At 38.1% G+C, this 19,588-nt stretch overlaps 1 protein-coding gene across 3 annotated transcripts; it reads left to right on the top strand.

The window, feature by feature from the left end:
- Positions 1-1,066: 1,066 nt before the first annotated feature.
- On the top strand, positions 1,067-6,721 carry LOC120734260 (cilia- and flagella-associated protein 100-like). 3 transcript variants are annotated; one of them, XM_040032954.1, is made up of 14 exons: positions 1,067-1,190; positions 1,556-1,608; positions 2,411-2,548; positions 2,645-2,709; positions 3,427-3,590; positions 3,717-3,797; positions 3,925-4,064; positions 4,235-4,322; positions 4,547-4,589; positions 4,686-4,831; positions 5,089-5,218; positions 5,336-5,538; positions 5,756-5,849; positions 6,155-6,721. In XM_040032954.1, exons 2-14 carry the CDS (start codon positions 1,587-1,589, stop codon positions 6,272-6,274), a joined length of 1,434 nt encoding a protein of 477 aa, XP_039888888.1. In that variant the 5' UTR covers positions 1,067-1,190; positions 1,556-1,586; the 3' UTR covers positions 6,275-6,721. The 3 variants fall into 3 exon arrangements, with proteins under 3 accessions (XP_039888888.1, XP_039888885.1, XP_039888887.1); XM_040032951.1 differs by having other exon boundaries at positions 1,068-1,190; positions 3,714-3,797; XM_040032953.1 differs by having other exon boundaries at positions 1,077-1,190; positions 1,509-1,608; positions 3,714-3,797.
- The last annotated feature ends 12,867 nt before the right edge of the window (positions 6,722-19,588 follow it).

Here is a 19,588-nt window from a genome sequence, read left to right as displayed (position 1 = left end):
TCATGTTCTTTTTGTCTCTAGAGGGCACTGAAGCATTACTTTTTTCCAGCCTCCTGTAGAGTCTTTTACGGAAGAGTAGTCTGAGGGTAGCATTGTCACTCTTTATATGATAAATATTTCCTTTAAAAATAAAAGGTGCTGGCAGCTGGTTCCTCAATATGAGTATCCAGGCTCGTTCACTGTGACATATCCCAACACTTGCCCTGAATGCTTTTTTTATTTGAGTTTTGGGGCTAATTGAAGTTTGGGGGTTGCAGCTCTCCTTGGTGTTGGTCTAATTCTTTCTTGGTCTGCACCACAAAATAACGATTCTCATGTATTGCCTCATTGTCTCATGCTGTATACATTCTGATTACATTAATATAATGGTATACTTTTTTTTGCTGTATTTATTAGTCATAGCCACTCAAATGCACAGTAATATATAATTTTGAGCCACCCATCTCTTTCTTTTTTGGTTTTGATTCCAAGGAGTCAGACTTTTTTTTTAATTAAAAAAAGAAGGTCTTTAGCAATAGTTCCCCAGGTTTTCTGAAGGTCTTTCAAAGTTTTCTTCTTCTCTTTTTTTTGACACCAGTTGCATTTTTTTTACAGTCTTTGTATCTGACTAATTAAAGGGGATTTTGGTTTGTTTATTTCTTTCTCTTTATTTGTTATGCCACTTACCAGTGATCTATGAATCATTCAAGCATAACATGACACCCAGCTCAAGGGATGAACCAGACAACTTAACATTTTTATCTTTCTATCTTTCAGGCAATATTCAAAAACACAAGTGGTCATACCAAATATTGTCGTCCAAGCTTGTTAGACTCATACAAACTCAGTTTGAAAACCATTTATGTTACCCCATGTTTCAATTGCTGTGGCTCAAGACTTTTGCACATTACTGTAAATAATCTGAAGAATACATAAAATATGAGAAACTGTTATGAGCGTTTATTTATTTTTTAATCATCTTTTGCACATGGAACTAACATTTGCATCTAAACATCAGAAAATTTAAAACATTTCTTGCAGTTTTTATACACAGTTCCTCTAAACACTGTCCACTTCCTCAGTCTTAAACAATAGTCGCAAAGAAGAAGAAAAACAAGGCAACAGTAACCAGGACAGTCGTCTGTTACTTTTAATCTTAAACATCAAAGTTTGAAGCTCCAGTGTTCCTATCCATGGGATAAAGAGAAAGAGTATGTTCAGAGGGTGCAGTCATTGAGTTTTTATGTATTTGGTAATTTATTTGATTTCTGAATTCACCATGTTTTAAATTAAAGCATGCATAAAAAGTGTTATCAATAAGTTAGCATAAAGGCTAACTTCTACGTTGTCGATAAGCTAGCAGTTCTACTTACACAGAGGGCTAAGTAAGCTAAGCTAACGCTAGTTCCAGTTTAAGATTTTGGTGGAATTACAAAATGATAAGAATGACAACATCACCTTTCAGTAGGGCAGTCAGTGTTTTTCTTTTGTTATGAATTAGTGTGTTGTTATATGGTTGCTGTTTGTAGTCTGAAGAAACTGCGGCTAAACCTGACTTTAAACGTCTGTTTGTAAGAACAACAGCGAATCTAGCATCAAGCTAAGAGATGTCTTCCCCACTACAGCCAGGTAAGCACCCAAATCATATGTAAAAATTAATTGCTAGTTTTTCACAAAGTTTTGGTGATATTTGTAGTGTCATTTCATCGGATGAAATATGTACTTGTTTAGAAATCTGGACCTTATTTGTTAAAAAAAAGTGTTGTGAAATTGTAAAATGTATAGCACTTAACTCCAATGTTGTGAAAAAATATTTGCCCACTCTTTAATTTCTTTTCCTGTGTCATATGTGTCACACTTTAATGTTTCAGAACATCAAATAAATTTGAATACTGGGCAAAGATAATCCACATAAATATAAAATTCAGTTTTTACATGATGAATTAATTTATTTTGAAAAAAATACTATCTAAATCTGTGTTAAAAAATAATTGCCGCCCAAACCTAATAACTGATTGTACCAGCTTTGGCAGCAATAACTACAGTCACATGTTAGGAATAACTGTCAACGAGTCTTTGACATCACTGTGTATGAATTTATGGTCCATGCTTCTTCCCCAGACCATCACACTTAACCAGCACCATGTTTGGCTGTTGGTATGATGTTTTTGTTTTTATCCCAGGTGTAACAAGAATTAGACCTTCCAAAACCTTTTAATTTGTCTCATCAGTCAACAGAATATTTTCACAAAATTCTTGGGGAATGTTTTTTGGTAAATTTGAGATGAGCCTTTGAGTTCCTTTTGATCAGCAGCATTTCTTTAACGGTGTGAAACATGCAAGTGTGAAAAATACACACACACATACACAAAAACTGTTTCAAAGCACTGTATTGAAAACTATTTTTAGGGTTTGTTTTGACTGTCTTCAGTGCAGGACAGACAAAGCATGTCCACAAATGAGGTGATAGGTCTGCTGTTGAAAGAGCAGGAGGAAAGGGAGAAGAGGAAAAACACATCTCTCCCTACTCAAGACCTCACAGGCATGACAACGTCTGAGGTTAATCAAGGTGGGTGAAGAAAGAGCAGAATGCAGTGTTTTAAAGGTTATATTTGGTTTGAAGGATTGCTCTCTAGTGTTGACACGACTTATTCTCTTTGCTTAGACATTTCTAAGAGAAACAGCAGTGAGAATTGGATCCTCATGTCAGAGAAGAATGCGCAGCTAAAGGTAATGTAATTAAAGGGTCTAAGGCATAGTTTTTGCAAAATCAGCAGTTGCATTAAACAAAAGAAAAGAAAACTTTAGAGGTCCATCATAAGCCCATCAAAATTAGATAGAGATACAAACACTATTATTTTCTCTTACATTAGTTCTTATAATTGTACAACTATGGTTGCATATTTCAAAAATCATTGAAACTAATTTCTGTTTGAGGGGTGGTTCAAAACTTTTGCACATTGCTCTACTTCTATTAAAATGTTTAGCTTGTTTTTCTAGACCCAAGAAGAATCCCTCAATTGTAAGGACTAATCCTGAGGTCGAGATTATTTCAAAATTCATGTGAGCAAAAGTACAAATATCCTGCTCTTAAATGAAGCTATAGAGTTTAATCCGACAAACTTTTAATTTGAATGAAAAGATGTTTGGGATTAGCTTTACTTAGGATTTCGCTACAGCCTGGAGAGGCTGGAAGCGGGGGAAATAAAATCAAATTTTGTTTGTTAAAAAAGAAGGACGTATTGGCTCTTAAGCGTTATCTCTTCCTTGATTTATATTTCCTAAAATCTGGAACTATTTTTTCAATTGTATGCACATAAAGTCTAGCATATTTCATTATTTCTTTAATAAATGCGTTTTCTGTTAGAAAACAGTCATCAAAGCTTTTCTGTCTTTTAATTATGACAAATTTACAGTATGTTAATCTTATGTTGTTAAATAATCCAGTTTGATGATAAGGTGATCAGTTCAAAGATTAAGACGACCGCAAAGGCCATGACTGCACAGAAGTATGTAGTACAAAGACTTGAAGATTTCAAGGCATTTGAAGATTGCTTTTTGAAAGAATTCCTCACCTCTGTCGAGAAGAAAGTTATGGATGCCCAAAATCTGTAAGCATCAGAAAATTCCCCATATCAAAATGGGATATTTTGATATAAATATTGTTTTGAATAGGGGATGGGTTGATTTAAATATAATTTTCTGTTGTAATAACTGTAAAACTGCTTTTTTAGCAGGTTGAAAAACTCAAGTAGCTCCATACAGGAAATGAGTGATAAGATTGAGAAGGTCACCGATGAAACAGCAATATTAAAAAGGTATGGCTAACAATAGGAATATCATGCATGTCACTTAAATGCGGTACGCATCGGTTTAATGCATAGATCTGTAAAAGAAAGTGACAAATTTGGAATAAGTAGCATGCTAAAGCTTTCTTCTTTATAGTGAAGTTGCCAAGATTGAGAAGGTTCTGAATGAATATAAGAGGTACAGGAGAGTTCTGTTCAAGCTTTCTCCTCCCGAGTGGCAGGAAGCCCAGAAAGCAGCGACTTTAACAACCAAAGGCTTGCCAGACAGACCAGATGGTAGGAAAACAACATTAAATGGATACGGGTCAGACTGGTGTGGGTTTCTCAAATGGGAGACCAGCATTTTATTAAAAAATAAACCGTGTCTGAGTTACTATTGAATGCATTATAACTGCTGGCATAGAAGCTCACATACATCTGATCTGTAAGTATGAACTTTAACACAGGCTTGGAGAAAGATCTGGATTCCACTCCAGATAGAGTGCTGCCTCCCACCAGTGAGTCTACACTGTCCTCAAACCACAGTGATGCCGTGTAAGGAAGCACACACACACTGTCACCAGTTGGTTCTTTTCTATCAATTCTCAGGTCATTTAATTTGATTAGTTAGTTTGATTAGTTTTAGTTTTGTTGGATAATTTAATCTGTGATGTTATCAGAGCAACAGGGAGCAATGCAACAACAGCAAAGAAGGTGGTAGGAGTTCCAGCAGAATAAAACTTTTTAAAACTATGATCTTAAAATCTATTTCATTTCAGGGTGAAGAATTCCCAGCTGAATGGAAACAACACAATCTATGAGGTCAGAGTTAGTGAGTCTAAAACCAAAGATCATTAAAGCAACAGCCATTTTCATCAGGAGGCTTTATTTACAGTGCTCACTTACCTTTCCCTGCAGGACAAGCTGGAACTATATAACTTCGATCCCCTGGAGGTAATCGTCCTGCTGTCAGAGCTGACTGACCAGAACCTGTCTCTGATTCACAACATCACCAGGATGGATAAGAAAATGGAGCACACTTTCGAGGTCACCATAAAGAAAATGTGAGAATCGCGGTTTTTCTAACAGTTCTTTCAAAGCCAGGTGTACACAGCATGAATTTTGGCTTTTGTGAAGAAGTCCTCACAGTATCTTGCAGATCTCTCGTGACAGCGGTTGGTTGCTTTTTGAACTTACAATTTATGTGACTGCTGCTATGTCTGCTAACCAAGCAAAAGGAAAGCACCAAGGATAGATAGATAGATAGATAGATAGATAGATAGATAGATAGATAGATAGATAAACTCTTCTTTGTGTCAAGGAAAGAGGAAGAAGAGCAGCTAAACATGCATGTAGAAGATATGAAGGAGAGAGTTGACATCAAAAAGAAGAGAGTGGCCATGCTTAAAAAGAGTGTTCATCTCCATGAATCAATAAAGACAGAGGACCAGGTAATGATGCAGAGTGCACTTTATGCTCGACTTTTTTAATATATCATCCTATTTGAAATCAAAGCAGCCTTGGGGAACCTTTTTTTCTCTCATCTTCTACAACTGTCTTACATACAGGATATTATGTTGAATGATTTGGCGATTAAGGTGGCAAAGGTGTATTCCTCATGCGTCGATGAACGGCCGACCCAACTCACCACTTTGCAGATGCTGACTGGTTTTGAGCACCATATATCTCTGCTGTTCCAGCAAGTTGAGAGCATCCCAGAGGACGTGCTGAAAACACTGAGGAACATCAAGGACAGCGAGAAGAGGAGCAGGTTTGTCTCACTGAACGCAGATGTTTAGTAAACAGGGCTAACTTGTGAATAGTAAATTTTATCCACCTCCTTAATCTCCAGTTTTTATTTAACAATCCAGAAAGATAAAAATGGGTTTTGTTTCTGTTTATATTTTAATTCCTGTCTTTGGTGCATTGACAAAAATCCAGTATACTGTATAACTACCTCTCTTATTACATGTTGTTACACACTCCAGACAGCGAGAGGAAAAACTTAAACTGGAGATGGAGAAACACAGAGAAAGGATGAAGGAGTGCATTCAGAGATCGCTGGATGAAGCCAAGAAAACAGTGAGTCATTTAACATAGATTCATACAACATTAAATACATTCTGTACTTGCATTAAGTCAGTGTGCCACATATATAAGTGGTTGTTGTGTGATGCTAGGGGGAACATCTGTAAAAATGCAGCTCAACGCAAACACACAGAATGCTCTTCTTACAATTGAGAAATGTTACCTCGAGCTTTGAGAAATAAAGACACTTAGCCTCTCAATGCTCTACCAACAAATCAATTTTAGTTAGCTTAGAAAAAAAATCTCATAGCAAGTTATTTCCTACTGATGGTTAAGGCTCCACCTTTAAAATCTTATAGTATGGACGAAAGCTCATGCCCAGATGTTTCCCGGTCAAGAAGAAGATTGAAGTTGTTGATGAGGTCATCACCTTGATGGAGGACTTCCGGTCCCACCTCTTCGCCGAGGACTCAGATTAAAAATAAGTACAAATGCTCTACTTGTTACACCTGTCTGAGTCCATGTTTTCACAGGGATTGTGTGATAATCACAACTTCAGGTCTAAAAAACTGGGGAGGATGTGTAAAATGTAAATAAAAACAGAATGGAATGATTTGCAAGTCTCACAGACCAACATTTTATTTATGGTAAAACATAGAAAACATATTATATTTTAGTATTTAATGAAATTTTCAATTTGATGGCAGCAAAACGTCTCGGAAAAGTTGGGATGATAATGACACGTAAGTGGTAATAAAAAGCAGCTGGAATCCTAAATCAGACAACGGGGCAACACTCCCGCCCTAAAAGTCCAACAACTGGTCTCCTCAGTTTGCAGATGATTGTTCTTAGAAGAAGAGGGGATTCTTCTCAGTGGTAAACGTGCCCCTTCCCAACTTTTTTGAGATATGTCACTGCCATCAAATTTAAAAAATAGCCATTTCTTTTTTAAAATTGTACATTTTAACAGTTTGATGTTTTCTATATTCTACTGTAAATAAAATATGGGTGTATGACATTTCAAAATCCCTGCATTCTGTTTTTATTTACACAGCCTTCCCAACATTTTTGGAATTAGGGTTGTAATAAAGCAGCAGTTACAGCTGATGTTCTAATTACAGCAGGGGTCATACTGACTCCTCAATAACCTGAATGTTGCCATCTAAAATCATTATTACTTAATGATCAGCCATTTGTGTCTGAATGTCAGCTCACTTGCAGCTTGGTCATGGCTACAGTTTTTCATATTAATGTGTAGTTTGAAAACTGTCTTCTCTCTTTCTGACTTTCTTAGCGGTGTAAAATCTGTGAGGTCTTAAATATTTTTCACAATGGCATAATCTCTTAGCCAGCTCAGAAGTATTAACCTCAATAGAGTGCTTACCCTCCCCATTATCATCATCATTGACCCTACTGGTGTCCCCCAATGTAGCCAACCACCAGCTTACCCACTTATTGCACACTGCCCTAAACACTCACACCTCCATCATCCATTACACACAGACTGCCTCTCCTCTGATATTTGTCGCTCTATTATGGCTTTCCAGTCCTACTCTCTGCTGGTCACTGCCAATGCCTTGGCAGTTATTTCTCAGTAAATGAGTAACAGACACACACACAGACACATACAGACACATATACAAGCACACACAGACACAAACACAAACTGTATCAGAAGTATTGATATATAATTTACCACAATTAAATGATTTTTTTTGTAGTAATCCTTAATGTGTGAATTTTCTTAAAGGAAAGCGAAGTTTCTTTCATATTCTGAATAAGATAAAAAGACATTGGTCAGTATGTGCTTTTTCCCATGTAGTTTGTACCTCTCAAACAGATATATTCAGTGCTCTGCACCATGTGAGTTTGGAGAATGAATTTGAAGAGGTAATACATGAAAAGTAATAGACAAGGCACTCACAGGTGAAGAAATAATTTCCTGGTGTGTGGCATAATATTGGAACATTTAAATGCATCATTTTTAGACGGAAAATGTAGTTTTTAGTCTTTACATAGTGGTGGGCTCAATGTCTTAATAAATATGACAGATAAAGATTAAGATACTTGTAAACAGTTTTGAGCTGCACTCATCAACTACTGTATTAGGTACACCTGGCTAGTACTGGGTTGGACCCCCTTTTGCCTTATCCGACTATAAAAAAATATTTGCAATATTAATGTATTTTTCTTATGCTTTGCAATGGCGATGCTGAAGTTTAACAGCACTGCTTCTTTTGTGCTTAAAGAAATCATTACAATTTACCATACCTTATCATTATAAAGCTATCATTAAATTATCCAACTGTTTTCTTCTTATCCTGTTTACAATGGGCCTTCACAAAACACAAAAACTTCAATTTTCCCATAGCAGAGCACAGCACATCACACCGCAGTGGGAAAAATAATCAGCCAGAGCTTAAAGCTGTATCAAAAGCCTCACAGTTCCTGAACAGCCGCCTTCAGAGGGGGTGACTCTTAGAATGCCTCAGCTTGTTTGTCTCATGGTTTAAGTGGTGCACATAGCCATGGAAAGATCATTAAATCACTGTTTTACCACTTGGCTTAATCCCCACAACAAAGGGAGAAGATACAAAAAAAAAAAAAGGAGAAACTGGAGAGAAAAAAAATGGTGGGTGAGATTAAGTAGAAACTTGATGGATCTAAACTGACGGCTCTGTTTCCCAGCGTTGCCAAGGGGAGTTAAGAATCTTGATTCCACATCTCCCAGTCTGAAGAGTGGCTGCTGAACGGACGTTCCCCATTTACCCCTGCAGTGGCTACACCCTCCCTTGTAGTGTCCGCTGCTGTGGCCATCTGCCGGATTACCCAGCAGGATATATTTTTATAGAGAGCATCCTATTCATATCCTGCCTGCAAAGGTTTACATTAAGGTTGAACTCGGGTGCACTTACAATGGCAGATGAAATAGGCTCTATCCTTCTTACAGCACCCCTCCCCATCTTCTCACTGTTTGGCAGACAGATAGCAGTGGGTTGAAAGGGGGGGCTTCACTGTGGCATGAAAGAGGATCTCATGCGATGCCACTGTCTGCTGCTGATTTTTTTTCAGGCACTGACAATAAAGTGGTGCCCAGCATGAAAAAAAACATTTGTATGTGCCAAGTGCGATTGTTTCTTCTAATAGGCATCAACAGGCCAACTTCGCTGTGTTACCATACAGGTGAACTCATTCCTGGGAAAATGTTTTTCTCTTTCTCAGCCTCGTAGGCGCGATGGCGTCCCCCTTTTTCCTCGGCCTAACGGGATTAGTCGTGCCAGTGCTACCCCGGCTGTCACGGTACTGTCTACTTCCCATCTCTCTTCTGGGCCTCTAATGTGATTAACCCATTCCCTGTGGTCCAAATGGTTCTGGAGGGTGGGTAGAGGGAAGGGGGTGGAGTGGAGCACCCCCTTGGCATGTTCCACCCCATGGCTAACGCACCATCATTGGTACTTTTGTCGGGCAGGAAGGACTGAGGTCGGAGGTCTGTTAGGGCGTGCAGATGACTACAAGTGTGTAAAGAAAGAACTCATAGACGCTGACACCTACATGTTACAATGTAAGGATGTCGCTGAAATCATTTTAGCGGTCGTTTTATATCAATTTCCTTAAAATCACCATTATGGACCCTCGGGCTTTTAAGGCTTTCAAAATCTGGTTCTTGCCTGTTTAAGCCTGATCATATTCCTTTCAGGCACCTCAATTAGTAATGAAAATCTGGTCAAGCTGATTTGTATTATGACTTTTGCTTTCAAAGACTGCAGCCCTGAATATTGACTGCTTTTTAAGCGGAGACAATAATAATTGCCTACGCCCATCATCTTGTCAAACGTCAACGTTGCGGGGCTTCGCCTGTTTAACACATGTCACGCTCATTTTCAACTCATCTGCTGCAAGTCTTCTTCAGGGCATCTGCTGCACGCCGAGGATCACATGCCCTTTGCCACTGCTCAGAGGGAGAAGCCTCAGACCCAAGAGCGACATACAAAACCCAGAGCTGAAATCACCTTTACAGTGGCAAGCACTTGTCACTACACATTATATATCTGTGCTGTGACATACGGCATACTGTAGCCTCTCAGTATAATGAGGAAAATTCATTAACATGTGCGTGTTAACTGTTATGTTAACAAATTAGATTCCTGATGAAAAGGCCAGACTCTAGACAAGTTTGTTGTTTACAGGAAAAATGACACTATTAAAAAACATGAAAACTTTTCTTTTATTATAATCATGTTTATTCAATTTACACCTTACCTCAAAAATGAAAAACTACTTGCTATTAGGTCTTTTGAAATTTTTTTGCTACATAGTAGTGTTTTTATATTGAAAGTTTGCAACAAGCTACACAATTATATTATTATGAGAACTTTATTAAATAGATTTTAATAAGTATCTGTTAATCCTGGTTGAAGTTTGAAGAGTACAGATGATAGAACAAAACTGCCAACCTGGTCCAACGACGTCTATCCTCACGCTGCGTGCAGAAGGGTTCACGTGAGTCCACAGCCGTGGTCGGGCGACAGCACGGAGAATTAGGAGTCTTAATTAAGATTTTCTTACACCTCTACATGTGCTGTTCGAAAGCGAGACAACAGGCTTGAATAGGGTGGGGGCACGGTGGATTTTTAAACAGCTGCCTGCACTGAAACAAACCCCAAAGTTGATGTGAGGATCCACACAATGCAAGAATGTGTGTCAGTTTAGCCACTCCTTCAAAGAGCATCCATGAGATGGTGTGTGTGTCGGAGAAAGGTGTCAGTATGTGCACTTATCTACATTAAGTGTATATGTTTACACTTAAGACACTGGTTAAAGAGAAAAGAGACAACAATCTGACATTGTGGTTGAAAGACAATGCCATGCTTGAGGGGGTAGCACCGCTTGTGTGGAGATTTGGTGGGTTTCCAATCCTGATATCCAGCCGAGCACCATGTAATGGAAGGTGACGCTTATTGTATTAGTAAGAGCTAATGAGTGTCTAAAAGCCTGTGTGACTGTGTGCGCCAAGGAATCTCATCGTGTGTGGGGGGGTGGTAGGAAGAACAATATATCTGCTAAGTAGAGGAGGCCATGAAGTGCAGCATGGAGAAAAAAACAGGTCCACCATCAATGCAGAACTCACGAGGCACGCGAGGCCTCAGAGTTCTGTGCATTTAGGTTGTAATAAAGATATAAAGAGGAGAAAGTGACAAAGAGGTTTTAATTGATGATAAGTTTAGACAGGTAAACTTTAGTTACAGTTGGGTGCGTTTGCAGTGAAGCTTGAAGTGAAGTGAAGTGTCAAGTAGACACGTAAAACACCCACTTCTCTTTCAGACTGAGTGAAAAAAATATTGAGGTATGATGCTGGCATGTTTAGATGATTTAATTTGATTTATTTTTGAATGCATGTTTAGATTTAAAGACCAAAATATGTTGCAAGGTGACAGTCTTGCATCATATTACACAATGTAACAGTTCCAACTCTATGGCTTTTAGTGGCTATAAAGTTGAGCAAAATACGCGTGACCTGTAAAATGGTGCAGTACCACCTATTTACCACAAGGTGGATACCTAACTAAATGAATTGAGCTTCATTAGGTGGAGTGGTATCCTTATGCTTCAGCCAATTTTTAGGTTTCTTTTTAAACTCTGGTGTTCCGTTGTTTTTTTGGAAGCATGCATAATTTGAAGTAACAGTCTTTTTCTTATTTCATCACATCAAAATGATTTTACATAATCCATTACAGTAAGTCTCTTAATTCTTTGTCCACACTTTTTTTATGTAAACTTCTGATACTGGTAATATAGGTGTACAATGTATGTGCACTAAACAGCTACAGTGTATCGCTTTTGGTTTCAGTACATAGGTCCAAAAGCTGTTTGGTTTTCATATTGGCACAACTTATAGAAAGATTATGGGCATTGAAAGTACCCACATAGGCCCTTTACACATGATTTATTTTCTAATGTTGCATTTACTGGGTTACTGAACCCATAACGCAAAAACCCGAATATGAGCCGTGAGTTTAAACTACACACAAAGGAAAGATGCTGAAGTCCCCTGTGGGGGCTTTTCGTTTCACACTGTGTGCCTTTTCATACTTAAAATATATGCTAAATTTTGTCATTCACCATGATTATGTATCATGCATTATTGCTGTGGCATTTCTAAATCCCTTTTTTATGTCCAGTATTATCTGCTGCTTTAGAAAGCTACAATAACACAGCACCAGTACTGTTTAATTTATAAGGCCCAGGTTTGCTAGCTCCTGACTTGATTAGCTATTGTTGAAGTCATGAAGTTGAAGTAGACTCAGTTCATTTCAGTGCCATTTATATAGCGCCACATCACAACAGTAGTAACCTTAAGACAGTGGTTAGCATACAGTACTTGCTGTAACCTACAGCATATTGGTTTGAATTATGTAGTCAAGATAAAAAAAACACCTCACATTTACACATAAATGCAAATAATTACAGAAGTCACTTATACATGTACATTCCTTGCAGCCCCCCACCCTGGTTTTTAGTCTTTGCCCAGGCTAATTTTCAGGCTAGCTTAGCAATGCAGCCAGCAAATTGGGAGCTGCACTCCTACTAAATTTGTGCTCAGTTAGAGCTGTGCTTTATTGTCACTGAAACTCCTGCCAGGCATTTAAGCAAACAGCCCTCACCTAGGCCAAGATGGCAGTGAAGCAGCTGAAAGTGGACCCTTTGTCAATAACCATCACATTAATCAGGTATGGGCAGTTAAATTGTTACAATCCCTGAGTGAAAATTGTTTCGACATTCTGCATATGTTTCCTTATTTATATTACAACTGAATATACTTTCTGGCAGACATCCTATTGTAGCAACACACCAACGCCTTGTTGAATAACATTGTGATGAGCTGCAAGATTCACTGCTTCAGTAATCTGTTAACTGAGCGAACAGACCGGAGGTTTGCAGTTAACTATGTACCATAACTGAAAATAAATGAGGATTTAAATGATGATGATTTATTGCATATGAAACCAACAGTGGTTATTATTTTTATGTTAAAAGTAACCAGCATTCCAGCATTTCATTTAATCATATTATCTGCTGTTTTTCATTCCCTGCTGATTGGGATGGTTTGCACTGCCAGGAAATAACTCTGAGCTAGAGCTTTACTTGCAATACCCATTTCAGTGGTGAAAAAACATATAACACTTTAAAAATATATATGAAAGGCTAATTTTTACATAACATGAACAACTTTTACAGAAAAATTATTCTAAAAGCTATCTCCTTCAGTGTGCTACCTATAGCACTGTTCTTCACCATCACAGACCAGTGTGAATACTGGAATTCTTGTCATTGTTCAGGATTTATGAATGCCCTAATTTGTTGCCAGATCACAAATTTGCCATTGCACATTGCTGCAAATGCTTTCACCGATGGGCGGCTGTGAAAAATAATGTCGTCAAACCAGGAGGCTGTCAAGTGAAGGCACATGGCCCACTGGAGATATACTGACATCAAGGAGCTGAAATGCAAGCGGGCTTTTTCAACCGGCCGGTGGAGTCTAATACTTGGCACACAGGTCAGCTTCAGTGCAGTCATCTGAACGTAACTCAGGTTGACACAATTTGACCTCAGCCGATACCCCCTCTGCCTGCCTTTGTTTTCACATTCTCCCCAGGGAATTGCATTTAATACTATCCTTAGACATTCTATAAAAAATTCAAGTCTTCTAAGCTCTCATTTCTCAACATTTGCTTTTCTATTATTTCCCAGAACTCCTCGTCCTTTCAGAAACGGCCTTTTATAGACCTTCTGACAGAATTGTTTCTCTTGGCTTGCCCTTCAAAGAAACGGCTCCTTTAGTGGATTGAATGAAGAGGCTATTGTTGCTAGCTTAACTCCAATGTTTTTAATACTTAACATTTTAAAACTTTATGTTTTTTACTCATTTAAAAATATCTCCAAATCACTGAGTTGTACTTTTATCTTATGAGTAGAAGTCTAAATGTTGCTAAACTTTCCGTAAGGCATGTTAAACAATTTGGAACCAGTGATTCCGAAGGTTTCACAGTCAAATGAAGGGCAAAAGAGCAATATGTTTAAAGAAGCTCAACCCAAAAAGAAGTTGATGTTTCTTCTTTGGCTTTGAGCTTAGCATCAGGCTATGCAGCGACTAAACATTTGGTTTTTTAAAGCAGTGATCACCTGTTCACACAGGTCTGCACATTTAGTTTTGGGGGAAGTGTTTGGTTTGATGTTGAAACTGACTTCTAATGTTGTCTTTTTGCACAGTAAAGCTGTAAACGTTAAGATGCCATATGTAGCATCCTTTCATTCAGTTTATTTTCATTTTAAAAATGCTCTTTATTCAGTAACAGTGGAAGAAAAGATGAGTTTCTTAGTGTAAGTCTTAAAGCAAAATGTACATTTTCTTTCTTTTCAGTCAGTGAAATGACTTTTATTTATGAAAGAACACATTGCCAAACACAATTCCCCTCCCTAGTGGCTTAGTGGTGTTTTCCATGTTGTTGGGAACAGAGTGCAAATATTTGAAAACTCATTTAAATTCTTTTAGGGTGAATCCAAACAAAAATAATAAAAAAAGGACCCATCATTTAGAAGTAGCAGGTGGATGATTGTGCATGGTTGACCGATCAGAAATAAAAAGATCCCAGAAAGAGCATTCAAGAAGGGAAGGACGATGTTCCTCATTTCCTAATTAGCGTTTGGATTCTCCTTCCTTATCCCACGTCATTGCAACAAACCAACAAAAAAGTTGAGTTAAGCCACAAAACCCTGTGTGTCTTTTCAGAGGAAATGGCTCCCTTGCGGGGCCCGGTGCAGCCGTGTTTATTTTCTAACTCTGAATGGTTGTGAGGTGTGAGGTCAACCCACCGTGATGCTGTAAATACTAACAGGGCCTGCTGGTAATGAGCGAGGCCACGGGTGAGCTCTCTATTCAACCCTTTAACCAAAAGAAACTGAACAGGGATGTGTACCTTTGTTTTCTTGAACAAAGGTACACATAAAAAGAGATACATTTAAAACAGACAAAAAAGAGAAACTAATTGCCATTGATCTCACATTAATCTTGTCTGTAACTTCAGCTGCTGGCATTTTGTTGAATTTAATGCTTTAATATAGACCGGCATAAGTAAATTCCCTCATAGAAATAAATGTTTAAAAGGCCCATAGCTAGCAATGATACACTGATCCTCGTCAAGAGATTTTGTGATGTGAAAAATGTGCTGGTCTATGCTCAAAAAGTTAACAAAAAAGAAAAGAAAATGTGATTTTTGAGTTTGGTTTTTTTTTTTTTTTTTTAATATTTTGACTAAATAAAAACCTCTCTAATTTTCTTCTTAGCAGAATTAACCTCACTATGATGGCAACTGGAGATTAAAAGCTAAGGGAAAGGAGAATAACACAGTTGTGCTTTATTTCAATAGTAAAGCACTAACCTGGGGATTTATGGACCTTTGTCTTGAGTTTATTTTTATGTCATTTTCTTGTCTACAGTATTTCATAGATAGCTATTGTGGGATATGACTGTGCAGTTTGCCTAGAGTTGGAGCTCCTATGGCAGCCTGTGGAGATCTGCCAAGCTGATGTTAAATGAAGCATGAGGATCATTATATACAACTACCTTCATATGATAATGAAGGAGACTTGATTTTTATCTGGATTAAATAAACTTGCTTTATATATTTGGCCACGGGCATGGTTCATTACTGGGTTTTTAAAGAAAATTTATCTTAAATTAATCCCCATGTCCCAGCTGAACCTGGCAGAGAGCATACATGTCAATGCAGACAACCCGAGGACATGCAGCTTGGTCTTTTCAAGACAATTGTAGAACCTAGTACTCTATTAGAAGACTTGTCCCGCATCCTTTTCTGTAAAACTCATGGCCGACCAGCAGATTTATCTGTCTATATAGTACTATATTTATCTGTATAATAGATTGGTCAGAACTTGTTGTGATGTTTTCTCCCCTGACAATCAGTCAGTGAGGAGTTAGTAGGTTAATACTAAAACACGCTGGCTGCACCTTTTTGTCAGATTTCTCACGGACTAACTGCAGTTGCACTGTTTCCCCATAGGATGTCACTATATATATGGTTATCTTAAAACATCTGTTGGCATAGAGTACTTGTGCCTGGCAACTTATTGTAGTGCTAATGAAACTTGCTTGTTTCTCACTACTGTGAAGTTATTCATTTACATTATTGGGAAATATTTGGGATGAAAATAATTGTAAAGAAAGGACGGTACACCGATGCAATGCTACAGAATTTCCAGGATGCTATTAATCATTTGACTCAACTCAGAGTAAATGTAAATAGAGTAGCACTAAAGTAAAATAATTAATAAGAAAAGCACCATGGTTCTGCGTAACGTAACAGGCCATTTAGCTGTGGTGCAGATATTAAACTGAACACACAAAGAAGTTACACCAACAGCAGCAGTCTCACAGCCTATGATAATGTGCATCGCTGTCAAAATAAAGAACGAAATAAAAGGGGCAGATATCACTTGTTGCACTTATTATTGCTAAATAATTCAATAACATATCTGGAGTTTCTGAGAATTAATCTCCAGTATACTGAGCCTTGTTATAGTTTTCGCTGATGTAAGTGAGTGTCAAACTAGGTCAGCAATTTGGCAGTGATGGTCTGTAAAAGGTACTATCTCAACAGTAACAACATATGAGGTGTTGTGCTGCATGTCAGGTCTAAGTAAAAAACACTCTGTTAATGGAATGCACAAAACCATGGAGTCCCAGAGGATGATTTTTATTGTTTTTATCTTATGTGAATAAAACAGATTGTTTATTATGTTCCTGCATGGGACATAATACATTCACTGTAGTAATGAGGACTGTATTGCACATGAACTATGTCGCAGTATGGTGGCAGTGTGGATTGTAGAAATGTTAAGGAGCGAAACAGTAATACAGATCCAACAAAACAAAATTCATAAAGTTAATCAAAATATTATTCAAGAAATCAGGGAACGACAGGAAGCAAAACCAATGCAAGACATGAAAACTTTAAATTAAAATAGGAAAAAACCAAAGGAGACTAATAGCAGAAGGAAACACAGAGGGATGAGGTATACACAGAATGAGACAGAGGGAGTACGGTGACAACAGCTACAAGTACTAAACACAAATTCAGACACCAGAAAACACCCAAAAGGCTGAACTCATCCCAAGCATAAACATAAAGTAAACAGAAACCAGAGAGATGATTATATAACAAGGAAACAAAGTCACAATAGAATAACAAAAAAAACCCTAACTGAATTCCCAAAACTTCAAACAGAAGAACGGAAAGCCTAAACAGAAAGTCAAACTTGAATATGTGAACTAAGAATTCAAAACAGGAAACAGGGATCAAAGCAGGAAACTGTCAGTCTGCCCAGCGCAAGATTCCTGCTGGTAACAATCTAAACTTGTATGTATCATGCATGTATCATAACAATGAGAGGTATAACTAAAACTGTCTTTGCTGTGCTCTTTTTATTTGGGGTGCAAGATAAATACATTGTGTGCAAAAGATAACTTTTGAGCTAAAGATTAAGGGAAAAAAAAGCCTACATCTGCACGTGTTCTTCATGTACTACCCCTGACTGCTGCTGCTGCTGTTTATCCTCCCAAGAAGGAGTTAGGAGGTCATATCTAACAGAGATAGGACTAATTTCATGTTTTTATGCAGGGTGCAGTTAAATGGCATGTCCTCCACGTGTCAGCGGACATAAACAAGATTTTTGCTTTGAATCGCACCAGCATGTTAGAGTTGAGTTTGGGGACTTTTAATATTTGTGCTAAAACCTCAGGTTGTCTATTTCTTTGTTAAAGAGAGATTTGATTAAAAAAAAGACAACTTTCTCCTCTGATATTGTTTTAGCAGACACTGTAACCTTTAAATACCTATAGCTGTTTTTAATCCAAATAAAATCAAGGCTAATGCTTCATTACTGGGTATTTTTACATAATGATCCTCATGCTGCTGCTGTTAATTTTTTTATTAACGCAATTACCGGGCTCTTAGTGGACTGGGTCAGAGAGGTCTAATTACCCTGCGTCATGCTGGTAAATAGTTGGAGGTGTCTCTGAGCAGGTGGCCCTGGAGGTAAGAGGGAGACATGGGGCATACCGAGGCGGGCAATTACTGGATGAATTTCACTTTAATAAATGTTGAGCTACATTTGGAAATTCAGATAACAGAGCTTTCTGCCTAATGGGTGCTGCACTGAGGCCACTTGAGCAAGAAAATGATCTGAAAGAGGGTTTAATTAACACAAGCTACATGATCCAGGGAGCGCATGACAGAATGTTAAAGTGAGGGGGAGAGCACGCAGTACAGGGATAGTATGAAAATTAGTGAGGGGGAGAGTGAGGTGGGGAGGAGTGGTCGGTATGCCAACTTTTATTTCACAGGTTTAAAGGCTGAAATGTGCTCCTGGTTTCTCACATTACTACAGGAATGAGAGTGAGTCACAAAATAACACATGTATACACTAATATAAAAGACACGAGTGCAGAGCCTTTGGGCAAACACCTCAAAATATAGCTCGGTTTGATCAACTCATGCTGCATATTCATGCTACGTAGAATATTTGACATTATAAGCAAATCAGATCAAGCTACCATCGCTGGCTAAAGATTTTTCATAACTTGATAATGATGATATTTAGTCAGACTTTTTGTTCATGTTGGAACTAGTAATATTTGCTATCAGGGAAATGAACATCAAAGAGTATGCACATTCTTTGATGTTGGCTGTAGCTCAGGTGGTAGAGAAGGTCACCTACTAACTGGAAGGTTGGTGGTTCAATCCTAGTCTGCTCCAGTCTGCATACAAAGTATCCTTGGGCAAGATACTAACCCCATGTTGCTCTCCGGTGCATCCATCGGAATATGAATGTGTGTGGATGTTAGTTAGAAAGCACTTGCTGGTGTGAATGGGTGAATGCACAAGTTGTGTAAAGCGCTTTGAGTGCTCAAGATAGAGTAGAAAAGCGCTATATAAGATACAGTCTATTTACCATTGTATTTGCTCACTATGGTAAATGTTTACACTATATGCGGTATAGTGTAAGCAACCACGATTGTAACATAGTGAAATTTCTATCCCTCCTAGATCTTGAACAATGAACGATAAGTAGTATTATTACAAGTTTGAACCATTTAAGAACCACAGAAACTGACTGCAGCAACATCAGCACAAAAACTGTGTGCCGAGAGCTTCATGGTATGGGTTTCCATGGCCAACTAGCTCCTTTAGGTCTAATGCGTAGGTGGCCCAATACTTTAGTCTGTATACTTTATTTTAAAATGGCAAAATTGACGTCAGCATATGTGCAAAAAGATGAGACTTTAGACAGCTCTAAACACTCTGTTTCAGACAGTGTTGTGTACTCTTGGCTCTCTATGATGTAGACGAGAGCAGGTGTCTCTAACATGCTAATCTTAGGCCCACAGCTCTGGCTATGAGCAGAGATGACTCGCTACCCACCCACCAACTTATACAGACCTTCTGTTTACAAGGGGCAACCAGTCAGAAGCCAGTCAGAAGAAAGCTAAGAATTGTGGAACTTGAAATGATCGTAATAATTAATAATATTTATTACAGACTGAAGATAACCTTGGTACTGGAGGGGATGCATTCTTTCTAAAGATGCAATCTCTTTGAAAGTTAGTTTTGGTAGGTTAATTAGGGATTCGAAGTTGGCCCTAGGTGTGAATGTGAGTGTGAATGGTTGTCCATCTCGCTGTGTTAGCCCTGCGACAGACAACAGGGTAGACAACT

This window comes from Simochromis diagramma, unplaced genomic scaffold (genome assembly GCF_900408965.1).
Source record: "Simochromis diagramma unplaced genomic scaffold, fSimDia1.1 OVJJ01000216.1, whole genome shotgun sequence".
NCBI lineage: Eukaryota > Metazoa > Chordata > Actinopteri > Cichliformes > Cichlidae > Simochromis > Simochromis diagramma.
The sequence above is the reverse complement of the archived record's forward strand: the minus strand, read 5'-3'. Positions and strand labels throughout refer to the sequence as shown.

Bases quoted from the DNA above. Each gene is read 5' to 3' on its own strand.
- LOC120734260 (XM_040032951.1), top strand. From the start codon at position 1,587: ATGTCTTCCCCACTACAGCCAG. The intron at 4,323-4,546 runs GTAAGGAAGCAC...ATTTCATTTCAG, and splicing joins TCAAACCACAGTGATGCCGT to GGTGAAGAATTCCCAGCTGA. The intron at 5,850-6,154 runs GTGAGTCATTTA...AAAATCTTATAG, and splicing joins TGGATGAAGCCAAGAAAACA to TATGGACGAAAGCTCATGCC.